The sequence below is a fragment of the Populus euphratica genome, unplaced genomic scaffold, assembly GCF_000495115.2.
Source record: "Populus euphratica unplaced genomic scaffold, PopEup_1.0 scaffold1624.1, whole genome shotgun sequence".
Classification (NCBI taxonomy): domain Eukaryota; kingdom Viridiplantae; phylum Streptophyta; class Magnoliopsida; order Malpighiales; family Salicaceae; genus Populus; species Populus euphratica.
The window spans coordinates 12,320-26,503 of NW_011501480.1; the positions used below are offsets into that span (position 1 = coordinate 12,320).

Below are 14,184 nucleotides of genomic sequence, written 5' to 3' on the forward strand. Positions count from 1 at the left end.
AATGAGTGGTTCGTACCTATCAGTTTAACAAACTATATTATTACGAACTCAGAAAGTTTTAGATTGTGAAATAAAGGCTTGATTTTTGATAGAGAAACTAGGTATTTTTAAATCACTGATCTTAGGTTGATCATTTACAGCTACTTTGCATGCCTGCTAATACAATGTTCTTTCAGGCCAGTAACAATATCTACAAATACAAAATTAGTAGCACGCCAACAGCTGAAGTGTGCAAAGTTATCAACCTATGAGTAAACCTTGAAGGGTGTAAACAGTCTTCAATGCAGAAAAATAGAAAAGCGAGCAGGAATAAGTCGCCTTCTGCAAAGTTATCAACCTATGAGTAAACCTTGAAGGGTGTAAACAGTCTTCAATGCAGAAAAATAGAAAAGCGAGCAGGAATGAGTCGCCTTCTTGCGTGCAATTCACATGCGTTTCAAGATAATGAATTTATTGCTTATGGTACAAGTTGAACTTATTGTAGTTCATAGCACACGTGGAGTTTATACAAATTCAACTTATTGTAGTTCATAGCACACGTGGAGTTTGTACAAGTTGAACTTATTGTAGTTCATAGCACACGTAGAGTTTATGTCGGAACAATATTTAAGGTGAAAATCTTGGCAGATTTTCTTCATTGCAAGGGCGAAGGATAAAAGGGAATGGGAATCAAGTTAAGTTGATGTTTCCTTCTAACCGTGCCCCCAAAAACTTCATTCATATCGAGATCTTCTAAAAGTTCTCCGTTTGGAAGTTTCCAATCGAAATGGTATAGCAGCTGCGCAAGTAGAAGCTCGACAGTAGCTATGCCAAATAAAATGCCAGGACACATCCTCTTCCCAGCACCAAATGGGATGAATTCAAAATTAGTACCCATATAATCAATCGAACTATCTAGAAATCTCTCTGGATAGAATTTCTCAGCTTCAGTCCAATGATCAGAATCTCTTCCAATAGCCCACGCATTGATCATCACTTTACTTTTAGCCTGTATGACATATCCATTAATCTCGCACGTCTTGTTGCATTCTCTTGGAATTAAAGGACCTGGAGGATGTAGTCTCAGAGTTTCTTTGATAATCAGCTTTAAGAATTTCAAATTGTGAAGACTTGCTTCATCAACATTCACAGTATTACTAAAGACTTGCCTCACTTCCTCTTGTGCCTTTCGCATTACCCTTGGATTTCTAAACATTTCCGACATTGTCCATTCCATTAATGTTGATGATGTATCACTCCCAGCGGTGAATAGTTCCTGCAACAAGATTACAGGGTTAGGGAAGTGCTGATCATATCTTTCTTACATATATTGATCCAACTCGTAGAAGAGAAGTTTTGTCTTGATTATGGAGCTCCAGTTGTTTGACATTGGTGTATGTGAATTGGGATTGGTGTTTAGTTTAATTAATGTGTGCTTTCTCAAGTGTCTTCGAAGGCCTTCAAAAGTCGCTAGTACTTCCACGTGGTCTGGCGGGACCAGTGAGTCATGAACGGAGTCACCTCTATGGCCAGATCCGGCCATGTCTCTGGCCGTTGAAATTCACTGTTTCTACACATCTGGTTCAACAATGGACCCGTTGACTTTGGATATCTTCAAAAACTTTGGAGAAGGTGATATATATATATATATATATATAGAAAGTAGATCAAATGTTGTTGACTTCTAATTTAGTTATATCAGCACTCCTGGTGGAACATTAATTGTGACGCATATATATATATATATATATATATATATAGAAAGTAGATCAAATGTTGTTGACTTCTAATTTAGTTATATCAGCACTCCTGGTGGAACATTAATTGTGACGCATATATACTCACCAGGATTGTTGCTTTGATGCTGTCTGTTCTCAAAGGGAATCCAAGGTCCCCGTGATCCTGGAGATTCAAAAGGACATCCAGAAGATCCTCCGCTTTACTCTCTTCACCAGTCTTTGCCACTTCCCTGCAGACTCTATGTTCATATATAATGTTTTCTAGCATCTCATCTGCGTCCTGATGCGACCTTTTGAGCCTAGACCTAAACCTACTGATCTTGTACAACAGCTTAGAGGAAGGGAATACATCTGCAATATTCGCACCTCCTATTGCCTCCATCACATGCTCAATAATCGGTAAGAATGCTTCTTGGTGCTTGTATTTCTTACCAACACTTGTTCTTGCAGTGATGCCATTTAATAAATGAAAAATCATTTTACTAAGGTTGATTGGCGAGCCTGCTCTTGAATAAATGGTTCTAATAAAATTTGATACCTCTTCTTCCCTGATTGACCTGAATGATTTTACACGTTTCGCGCTAAGTAGCTCCGATACGCAAACCTTTTTCATTTGTCTCCAATAGTCTCCATATGGGGCAAAGGCAATGTCCTTGCTATTGTAAAACATGACTTCTGCAACAAGGAGACAAGGTCTGTCGACAAAGTTGATCTCATGGTTTTTCATTGCTTCTTTTGCTGCTTCTGGTGATGAAATTATGACAGTGGGAACCTCTCCAATTTGAAGTTGCATGACTGGTCCATATTTACTGGCCATGTCTCTTAGGACTTGATGCGGTAGAGGGCCAAGTAGCTGGTGAAGGTTTCCAATTAAGGGTAATTTCCAAGGTCCAGGAGGTGGAGTTGGAGTTGATGAGATTTTACCTTGTAATTTCTTCCATACTCTCAGAACTGTGAAGATTAAGAGGAGGAAAGGTAGAAGGATCTGGATAAACTGGAATACTTGCTCCATAACTAAAATGGTCGGGATTGACCAAGCTGCAAAAACTGGTTCGATGAGTTGTGTGGCTGATTCGACTACTTGATGTCTATTGTTATTGGATTTTTATCTTATTAAATAGGATGTGGATGTGATCAAATGTCCACAAGTCAATTTCAATAATTGATGGAACTACACACAAGTAACGAGAAGAAAAGTCAATGGAGTCCTCGCCACTCCACCCATTGATGGCTGATGTCATCGCCGATCCTTCTGAATTTATGTTAATTTAAACTTGAATATTATTTTTATTTATTTCAACTAAGCATATCCTCACATTATAAGGGGAAGCCCAGGACAAAACTGTAATTTTCTAATGGAGCCACTGTTAATGGACAAACTTGACTCGTGGAGATAAATTTTTCTTACAGGTATCTCTGTTTTCGGTGTTGATCAAAGGAAATGCGTATTCCACGTAATTATAGCCAAAATAAAGATAGTTAAAACTTTTAACATAGATTTTTCATAATAAACTTTAACCGAAATTGCAGAAAAATATATGCTTTGATATCCCCATCATCGTTTTTTTTTTTTTTACATGTAACAAAGTGATAACCCCAGGCAGTTCAAAAAATTTATACTAATACTATACATGTTGGTGTTATATCCCACTAAAAAACATTCCCTCCTAAATGTTAATAAATATTAGTTTTTATTGTATAGTAAATTAAGTAAAAATAATTGTGAATGAGCTCTCCTAAGCTATTATATATATATATATATATATATATATATGAAACTTTTTGGTGGGATTTAGGGACCTTCTAATAATAAAATCATGTTTGTTTTTAGTTGTGTATTATTATGGAAGATGTTGTAATATATAAAATATTATATTTTCCTTGTATTTATTTATTCATGTTTGTTCTTAGTTGTGTATTATTATGGAAGATGTTGTAATATATAAAATATTATATTTTCCTTGTATTTATTTATTCTTCGCAATTCACTATATAGTAACTATTATATGCAGCTCTAGTCATATATATAGAAGAGATGACTACTGATTATATATGCATTTCAATCAATTAAAGCTTATGCTTCAACTTGGTATCACAACCAAAAATATCTAAATAGATTCTGCTCTCCCTAATTGACACATTCTCTCCTTCCTTGCCTCAGTTCTGAAACAAATTTTTCTAAATAGATTCTTTTCTCTTTCTCTGCAAAAGAATTTGCTACAGATGTTTTTCCTTTGAAAAATAACATCTCTCTTCCCTTTCCCCTTTTGTGCCTCAGTTCTAAAGTATTGCATTGTGTCCTAGTCTACACTCTTGAAAAAATAGATAGTATATCCATAGCCAACTTCGGCTCCCTTTGCAGAAACTCTACTATATATTTATTCGAGTAGCAACTATCCGATTTCTCCAGCTTCACTAATGGATTCCTTTGCTGCTACTGCAGCTGGCATCAATGTTAGCTTGTCCTCCCCTACCTCATCCTCCTTTGTAATCCCTGCTTCCGCTAGTATGCTTGTCTTTGGATACAATGCAGCTCTATCTATCTCTTTAATTCCTAGCGCACCATCTGCCATCATAACTCTTTCCAACACACAAGTCATCAATCTCAAACTTACCAACATAAATTATCTATTTTGACATATGCAGATAAAGCCATATTTGATTGGTCAAGGTGTCTTTTCTTTTGTTAATGGCTCGATAATGTGTCCTTCTACGCACAATGATGTTTTTGCCACTTCAACTGCCTTCAATTTTGGTTTCTTCCAAGCCTTTTTTACAGGAAAACAGCAAGATCAACTCATCCTCAGTGCACTCCCCTCCTCTTTATCCACAGGCATCCTCCACCTTGTGGTGGATTGTCCAACCTCTACTATGTGGAGCATGCTTGAATGTGCTCTTGCATCTCCATTAAATGCTCAAACGTGCTTTTGCATGGCTGTTTTCAAGACCTTCATCATGGTGATTATAACATCACCATCTATCTGCAGAAGGCTAAGGGATTATTTATGAGCTAGTTGTCGCAGGCCATCCCATCTCCCTCACAAACTTCAATCTATATGTGTTTTAGGGCTTTCACAATGAATTTCGTGATTTGGTTACCAGTCTATCGATAAAATTTGACCCTCTACCATATTCTGAGTTGCATAGTAATTTATCTACTCATGATTTTTTACACAGGAGCTCCTTTTATCCTATTCCTATGGCTGCACCATTACCACCAATACTTGTGCAACCACCCTCTACCTTCGTTGCCTAAAGTTCATTTTCTATGTTTAATGGTAGCGGTTCATCCTCTCAACATAACAGGGGAAGACATAATTGGTGGAGGAATATGTACTCCCCCTCTACTCAGTATGGTGCTTAGACTTTTAGAGGTCACAACATCGATTTCTAGCAGTAATAGCGTGGGCATTGGCAGCAAAATTGCCCAGATTGGCAACGGTATAGAATAGGTAATGCTGGTCAGTGGCAGCGACAAATTAAATGCTAGCTTTGTAATATATTTAGGCACTCTGCATAATAAAGCTCCCAGTTTGTGCATTATGGGCCAACCTCTCTTTCAGTGATGCGTCCAAAGAAAATTTTGTCACTTAGTTTCCTAATACCAGTGCAAATCAACATATTACTCTAGATATTGCTAGTATAACACACGCAGAACTTTATCTCAGTAATGATCAATTGCATGTTGGTGATGGTAATGAACTTGTCATATCTAATATAGCCCGTAATATTTTATGTACCCCGAAACGAGTTTTTACGTTGTCTAATGTCTTGCATGTTTCAAAAATTACAAAAAAAAAAAATCTTATCTGTTCAACAATTATGCTGTGAAAACTGTCTTCTTTGAATTTCACCCTTTTTTTCTATGTTAAGGATCGCATCACCAAGGAGATTCTGCTTTCTGGTCAGAGTAAAGATGCCTTTAAGTCCTTTCCAAGTCTTCTACCACATTTATGCCTCAAGCTATTTTGTCTGCTAGTTTATCTACCTCTACTGATATTTAGCATTGCTGACTCGGTCGCCTAAGCTCCCAGGTTCTGAGTTTCTTAGCATCAAATAAAAAGGTCACTTGTACGTATTGTCCTTTAAATTTTTAGTGTCTAGCATGTCCATTAGAAAAATCATCGCGTCTGTCATTAGGACCTACGAGTCACTAAACATCTGCTCCTCTTGAACTAGTTTTTAGTGATGTTTGGGGTCCTGCCCCTATTTTATCTTCTAATGGTTTCCATTATTTTGTAATCTTTGTGGATGCGCACACAAAATTTATTTGATTTTATCCTTTTATTGCCAAATCTGATGTGTTTAATGTGTTTCATCAATTTCAAGTTTTGGTTGAACAACAATTCTCCTGCAAAATAAAATCAGTACAAACTGACTGGGGTGGTGAATATCGTAAATTAAATTCCTTGTTCAAAATTATTGGTATTCATCATCGTATTGTATGTCTACATAAGCATGAACAAAATGGTATTGTTGAGCGTCGTCACTGTCATATTTTTAAAACTAGTCTTGCCATGCTTAGTCACTGTAAGACACCTCTAAAATTCTAAAATTATGCATTTAAAACCTCTATCTATCTTATTAATCGTATACCGACATCGGTCTTACGAAATAACTGCCTATTTGAAACTTTGTTTCATCAACCATTTAATTATGGTTTCCTGCATGCTTTTAGATGTCTCTACTTTCCGTTCCTCTAACCATATAATGCTCATAAGTTAGACTATCACTCTACTACTTGTGTGTTTCTAGGTTATAATACCCCCCTCATCTAAGAAACTCGAAATTATGCATTCTTTCTTCTTTTTGATTAGTTGTTCAACAAACATGCAAGGCTAAACACTTTTTCTTAGTTGCAAGGACACGAAAACCTTTGGATTTCAAGAATTGTGAGATTTATTTTACCTTTTCTTTTTATTTTATATGATGAATATGTTTGTTCTCTTATACTTATTTTTTCCTATGATTGTTTATCTTCATTGCTAGAGCGGACTCTAAGTTATTATTGTAGACAATCTATTGCTAAGCTTTATATCAAAACCGGAGTTGTGGTATGAATTTGTGAAGCAACTAAGTTTAATACTTGTGGTGGAACTATGTTATTAATCTTAGGGAGAACATTCAATCAAATTAAACATAGACTGGAGACAATTATGTTTTCTTGATTAATCAACTTATCTAGTTCTAAAGGCTGACATTGAATTAAATTACTAGTGCGGATATTGTGGTTGTTTGATGGTTAGGGTTAGTTATATGACGGATCCGTTAACTAACCAATGTTAAAAAGAGATAAATATTCAAAATATAAATTGATGTTTTGTTTTCATGATCAGTTTTGATTTCTATAAGTGGATGTGTGCTTGCGATCAAGGTTTGTTCTCTTGATGATTTTCTGATTTTATTTAATTTCACTTGATAGTTTTCTAATTTCTTTTGCTTTAGCCTAGATAACGTCCAAACCCTCAAATTGCATATCATCTAGCATAAAAATCTGACTTGAACCTTCCTTGTGGGATCGACCCCTTGCTTGCTCTATACTATCTTGTGTGTTGTGTTTGAAGCTAAGGTAATTAATTTATGCGACCGTGACATCGCAACAGTATCGACTATTCTGAAATCTTTAGTTCGGTTGTCAAACTAACCACTTCCACCTAGTCCTCACCATTGTCGTCTCTAACTATTAATAGATTCGACAACTTGATGCTCATAATGGCTTTCTCAATGGTTCACTTCAGGAGGTTGTTTATATGCAACAACCCGCGGGGTTTGTCCACCCCATCTTGCCATCTCATTTATGTCACCTTTACAAGTCTCTATATCATTTAAAATAAGCCCCGTGGGTTTGGTACAAACTACTAAGTGATTTTCTTCTGTCAGTTGGCTTCCACGCTTCTAAGGTTGATGCTTCCTTATTCATTATGAATGTTAATCATGATATCTATGTGGATGACCTTCTACTCACCACTTTAATTCAATACCTTATTACCCTATTGAATTCAGAATTTAAACTCTGAGATCTGGGTTTTGCTCATGATTAGTACTTAAAAGTGTATTTTTATCAATAAGATTAGTCATTTAACAAGCAAAGTATTAAAGAGTGAACAAGATAACAAATATTACTTGTAAATCTCCATCATTTTGCACTTGAAGTATCAATAACTCCTTAACTAAAGCATGTTTTATAATAACAAGTCTGATACCATAAGGTACCTTTAATTTATGGTAAATGTTCATCCTAAATGTAGGCCTATTACATATATAAAAGGATTGGTTGATGAGTTGAAGTATTGAAATTGAAAGGACAAAGAGAGGGTCAAACTTAGAAAAAAGATGCTGATGCAGTCCAAACTGGGACACTGTTCGGTTGGGTCATATCTGGAGCTGTAGATCTCAGATTTAGATCTGCTTTATATGGTTGGAAAGCTAAGACATAGGCCTAAAAATTTCATGTGGAAGTCAAGACTTAATTCTCCTATTTGGAAGTCAAAATCTTAGCAACAACGTAGAAGTCTGAATATGTCCTGCAGCCTAGACACGGTTCAGTGTGCAGACCATATCTCGAGTTCTAGAAGTCCAAATGACTTCAAAGGTTTTTCTTGAAAAGCTGAGATAATTTCCTAGAACTTTCATATAAAAGTCTCGTTTAAATTCTGACATTGTCAATGACGTTATGGGCAGACAAGAAGATGAGAATTCTCACCAAGTCAAGAGTTGGCCACCCACTTAATAATTAGTCATGAAATCAATAGTTCCTAATTTTGGACTATAAAAGGAGGTATTTTCCATGCATTTAGGCATCTTGGTTTCCATATCAAAATCATGCTCTTGCTTTCTCTCTTTGTATTTTTGTAATGCTTAAGTTTTGCTTTCATTAATATCTTGTTTATGCTTTTCAATTCCTTTCCTTTACTTACTTAACTTTTATCTTATTTATGTTCTTATCTTGTTTATTTATGTTTCTCTCTTTCATTATATTTAGCTAAGTTTATTATGTCAAGGTGAAAAGGTTACACTAATGGTGTAAGAATAAGTATAGTGCAAACTTAACATAGACTTTAATGTTTGATACTAACATGTTTTGTATTTGTTATCTTGTTCACTCTTAATACTTTGCTTGTTAAATAGTTAATCTAGATTTATATTGTATAACACTTGGTACAACAAATACTGGGCATTTTCATAGCCCAACCGAATGGTGTAACCGACACTTGTGCTATAAAAAGAACTTGATTTGTTGTTAACATAAGTTATAATCATGAATGTCTAACAACATTTACAAGTGTTAGCATTATTCAAATAAGATAACTAATGTAATCATGCTAACCATTTATAATTTAATTGAAACCTCCTTTGTGTGTGGTTTCTAGTTGAGTAATAAAAAGAGTTTATACTATAATTGTTTGAAATACCATTAGTGAATCCTTTAACCTTAACATTTGTTGTTATCATTGTTTAATCCTTACATTGATCTTCCATCTCAAAGTTCTCATCAACTTCTTCTTCTTCTTCTTCTTCTATTATTATTATTATTATTATTATTATTATTACTACTACTACTACTATTACTACTACTACTACTACTATTATTACTATTACTATTATTATTATTAGTATTAGTATTAGTATTACTATTACTATTACTATTACTATTACTATTACTATTATTATTCTTATTGTTGTTGTTGTATTGCTGTTATTTATAATTTTATACAATTAACCTCCATATGGTTCGACCCTGGTCTTACTGGGTTATTTATTACTTCGACACTTCTGCACTTGAAAGAAGACATCAATCTCTTGTTTGTGTCAAGTTGTTGGCACTGTTGTCGGGGAGGTAAATTCTTATCCAAATTATAGTATTTATTTTATTTTCTCTTTCACTTTTCTTGTATCTAACATTGTTTCTTTTGTTTTGTTTCTTCTTCCTTTTATTCTATTCCTACACGTCTGTGAGTGTGTGGTCATGTATATTATGTGATAGACTTTGTATAGTATCCTCATCATTTTAAAAAAATATGTCCGAAGAAGATAATCGGTTGCTTCATAATGATAATAATGAGAATCACCGTGTTAGAATACTTAGAGACCACATGAATCCCATAAGAACAAATGCACCCTCATGCATAGTTTTCCCTCCTGATGTATCTCTTTTAATTTTAACCTAGGCATTATTCAACTTTTACCTTCTTTTTATGGTTTTATATCATCATTTTGCACTTGAAGTATCAATAACTCCTTAACTAAAGCATGTTTTATAATAATATATTTAATAATATAAGATACCTTTAATTTATTAATAATGTATCTAATAATATAAGATACCTATAATTTGTGGTAAATGTTCATTTTAAATACAGGCCTATCACATAAATGAAAGGATTGATTGATGACTTTAAGAACTTAAATTGCAAGGATAAAGAGATGGCCAAACTTAGAAAAGAGATGTCGGTGCAATCCAAACCGGAACACTGTTCGGTAATTGGGTCATATCTGGAGCTATATATCTCATATTTAGGTTCAATTTATATGGATGGAAAGGTAAGACATAGACCTACAACTTTCATATGGAGCCCAAGATCTAAAAAGGCCATTTTGAAGTCCAAATTCTAGCAACAACAAAGAAGCCCGAATCTATCTTCCAGCCCGATCACTGTTCAGTATTTTGGCCATATCTGGAGTTCTAGAAGTCCAAATGAGCTGAATTGTTTACACAAGAAAGCTGAGACAATTGCCTACAACTTTCATGTTTTCAACTGGCTCCAATTTTGATGTTATCAATGACATTTTGGGCAGACAAGAGAAGATAAGGATTGTCACCAAGTCAAGAGTTGGCCACCCACTTATCAATTAGTCATCAAATCAATAGTTCCCAATTTTGGCCTATAAAAGGAGGCATTCGCCATGCATTTAGGCATCTTGGTTTCCAGATCAAGATCATGCTCTTCCTTTCTCTCTTTGTATTTTTTGTATTGCTTATGCTTTGCTTTCATTAATATCAAGTTTATGTCTTTCAATTCCTTTCCTTTGCTTTGTTAACTCTTATCTTATTTATGTTCTTATTTTGTTTATTTATTTTTCTTTCTTTCATTATGTCTAGCTAAGTTTATTATGTCAAGGTGAAAAGGTTACACTAATGGTGTAAGAATAAGTATAATGTAAACTTAATATGGACTTTAATGTTTGATACTAACATGTTTTATATTTGTTATCTTGTTTACTCTTTAATACTTTGCTTGTTAAATGACTAATCTTGATTTATGTTGTATAACCCTTGGTACAACAAATGCTTGGCTCTTTCATAGCCTATAATGTATGGTATAACCGACACCTGAGCTATGAAAGGAACTTGATTTGTTGTTAACATAAGTTATAATCATGAATGCTTGACGAGATATACAAGTATTAGCATTAATTGAATAAGATGACTAATGTAATCATGTTAACAATCTATAATCCAATTGGAACCTTCTTTATGTGTGGTTTCCAATTGAATAATAAGAGTTTATATTATACTTGTTTGACATACCATTAGTGGAATCTCTAACCTTGACAATTTTTATTATCATTGTTTAATCGTTATATTAATATTCCTTCTCCAAGTTCTCATCATCATCTTCTTCTTCTCTTTCTTTATTATTATTATTATTATTATTATTATTATTACTACTATTACTACTACTACTACTATTATTATTATTATTATTATTATAGTTATTATTGTTATTGTCATTGTTGTTATTATTGTTATTGTTATTACTATTATTATTGTTGTTGTTGTTATTATTGTTGTTGTTGTACTATTGTCATTTATAATTTGTACAATTAACCTCCCTGTGGTTCGACCCCAGTCTTGCCGGGTTATTTATTACTTCGACACTCCTGCACTTGGGAGAAGACATCAATCTTTTAGTCGTGTCAAACACTATCAGATTAAAACTTTTTCCATTTTCATTAAAAGATAAAGCTAAACTATGACTATAAAATTTGAGACATGGATCCCTTCGTGCTTGGGATGAAATGCAACAATAATTTTTAAAGAAGTGTTTCCTTTCTCACAAAACAAACGCTTTCAAAAGACAAATCACCACTTTCACTCAAAAACCAGGAGAAATATTTTACCAATGTTAGGATAGATATTGAGACTTGCTTAATACTTTCCTTTATCATGGTTTTGAAACATTTAGATTGGTTTTATATTTTTATAAAGGGTTAACACCTAGAGATAGGCAAATGTTTGAATTGATGTGCAATGAAACTTTTAAAGATAAAGACCCTGATGAAACAATAGAGTACTTAGACTTGTTAGCTGAAAATGCTCAAAATTGGGATACTGCAGGTACTTATGAGGTACTGGGTAAAACTCAATCTCATATATCTAGTGGAGATATGTACAACCTTAGAGAAGATCATAACCTCCAAACCAAGTTTGCATCTTTAGCTAGAAAAGTCGAGGCATCAGAATTAAAAAAGAGTGGTCAATTAAAATATGTTTAAGACATTGTGTATCAAATTTGTGAAACAAATGAACACTCAACCAATGACTATCTAACTTTGCCTTCTTCTAAAGAATGTCTCCATAAACAAGCTCATGCTTTAAACAGTTTTCAAAGGCCTAATCATAACCCATACTTGCAAACATACAACCCTGGTTAGAGAAATCACCCAAATTCTAGTTGAAAGAGTGATAATAACAATGCACAAACTTCATAACCATTGTTTCAAACACACCATAATTTCCAAAATTCTTTTGGATCCGCACCTCCTTATGCTCCACCTTTTAAAAGAAATCTTGAGGAAACATTGCATGTATTCATTGAAAAGCAAGAGATAATGAATACTCAACTTGCTCAAAGCATGACAGATTTTAAAGATACTCTTGCAAAATTGACATCTGCTCTCAGTTTCCAAGAGAAATGTAAGTTTCCATCTCAACCACAACAAAATCCTAAGGGGCAATATAATGCAAATGCAAGTAGTTTTGGAAGCCTACACATGGATCAAGTCAAATCAGTCATCACTCTTCGTAATGGTAAGTTTATTGAAAAACTCACTCTTAAACCTTGTGAGAAAGATGATAAGTAAATCTTTAAGGGCAAGGAAGGGGTTGAATCTGAATATTGCAAAGAAAAAACTGATTCTCTGCCAGCACTTTCATTTCCTCATGTCATGACCAAACAACAGAAAATCAATCACAACTCTAAAATCTTTAAAACTTTCAAATAGTTAAGGATCAATATACCTTTACTGGATGCTACTAAACAACTTTGTTTTGAGTCCCTTTTTGTTGTTAAGCCCATTTGTTTTAGGCTTTTTTCTACAAATATTACATGCAATTACAAACAGACAAATCAAGTCCCATATAAAACATGGGCAATTTTCATTTTGTCATCACCCAATCATAGCAGGCAATACCACATGGGTTCATATAGGTTCTGAAGGAATCTCCAAGCTTTCCAACAAGATGTTTTTGCCTTTTCCATGTCAACTCATCTATAAAAGGGGACTCCTAAAACTTTAGAAGGTAGATTATCATTTTCCCTCAGAAAAGTTTATTGTCCCCTGACACGACCAAAAGTTGATGTCTTCTCCCAAGTGTAGCAGTGTCGAAGTAATAAATAACCCGGCAAGACCGGGGTCGAACCACAGGGAGGTTAATTGCACAAATTATAAACAACAACTATAAATAACAACAATAGTAACAATAACAACAACAACAATAATAGTAGCAATAATAACAATAATAATAATAATAATAATAATAATAATAATAATAATACTAGTAGTAGTAGTAGTATTAGTAGTAGTAATAATTATAAACAACAATAATAGCAATAACAATAATAATAATAATAATAATAATAATAATAATAATAATAATAATAATAAAGAAGGAGAAGGAGAAGAAGAAGATGAGAACTTGGAGATGGAAAATTAATGTAAGGACTAAACAATAATAATAACAAATGTCAAGGTTAGAGGTTTCACTAATGGTATGTCAAACAAGTATAGTATAAACTCTTATTATTCAATTGGAAACCACACACAAAGGAGGTTCCAATCAGATTATAGATTGTTAACATGATTACATTAGTCATCTTATTCGATTAATGCTAGTACTTGTAAATCTCGTCAAGCATTCATGATTATAACTTATGTTAACAACAAATCAAGTTCCTTTCATAGCTCAGGTGTTGGTTATACCATACAGTATGAGCTATGAGAGTGCCAAGCATTTGTTGTACCAAGTGTTATACAACATAAAGCAAGATTAGTCATTTAACAAGCAAAGTATTAAAGAGTAAACAAGATAACAAATATAAAACATGTTAGTATCAAACATTAAAGTCCATATTAAGTTTACATTATACTTATTCTTACACCATTAGTGTAACCTTTTCACCTTGACATAATTAACTTAGCTAGATATAATGAAAGAAAGAAAAATAGATAAACAAAATAAAAA

At 33.6% G+C, this 14,184-nt stretch overlaps 1 protein-coding gene and 2 long non-coding RNA genes across 3 annotated transcripts; 2 read left to right on the plus strand and 1 right to left on the minus strand.

Moving 5' to 3' along the window:
* Window positions 1-430: 430 nt before the first annotated feature.
* LOC105117952 (cytochrome P450 71D11-like) lies at window positions 431-2,797 on the minus strand. The gene is made up of 2 exons (XM_011015778.1): window positions 1,825-2,797; window positions 431-1,255 (listed from the first exon to the last, which is right to left on the minus strand). Exons 1-2 carry the CDS (start codon window positions 2,728-2,730, stop codon window positions 635-637), a joined length of 1,527 nt encoding a protein of 508 aa, XP_011014080.1. The 5' UTR covers window positions 2,731-2,797; the 3' UTR covers window positions 431-634.
* On the plus strand, window positions 1,637-2,161 carry LOC105117951 (uncharacterized). The gene is made up of 2 exons (XR_840842.1): window positions 1,637-1,696; window positions 1,799-2,161. It is a non-coding gene; the product is annotated as an uncharacterized LOC105117951 (long non-coding RNA).
* Window positions 2,549-11,091, plus strand: LOC105117950 (uncharacterized). Its single transcript, XR_840841.1, has 3 exons — window positions 2,549-2,620; window positions 5,251-5,253; window positions 11,064-11,091. It is a non-coding gene; the product is annotated as an uncharacterized LOC105117950 (long non-coding RNA).
* The last annotated feature ends 3,093 nt before the right edge of the window (window positions 11,092-14,184 follow it).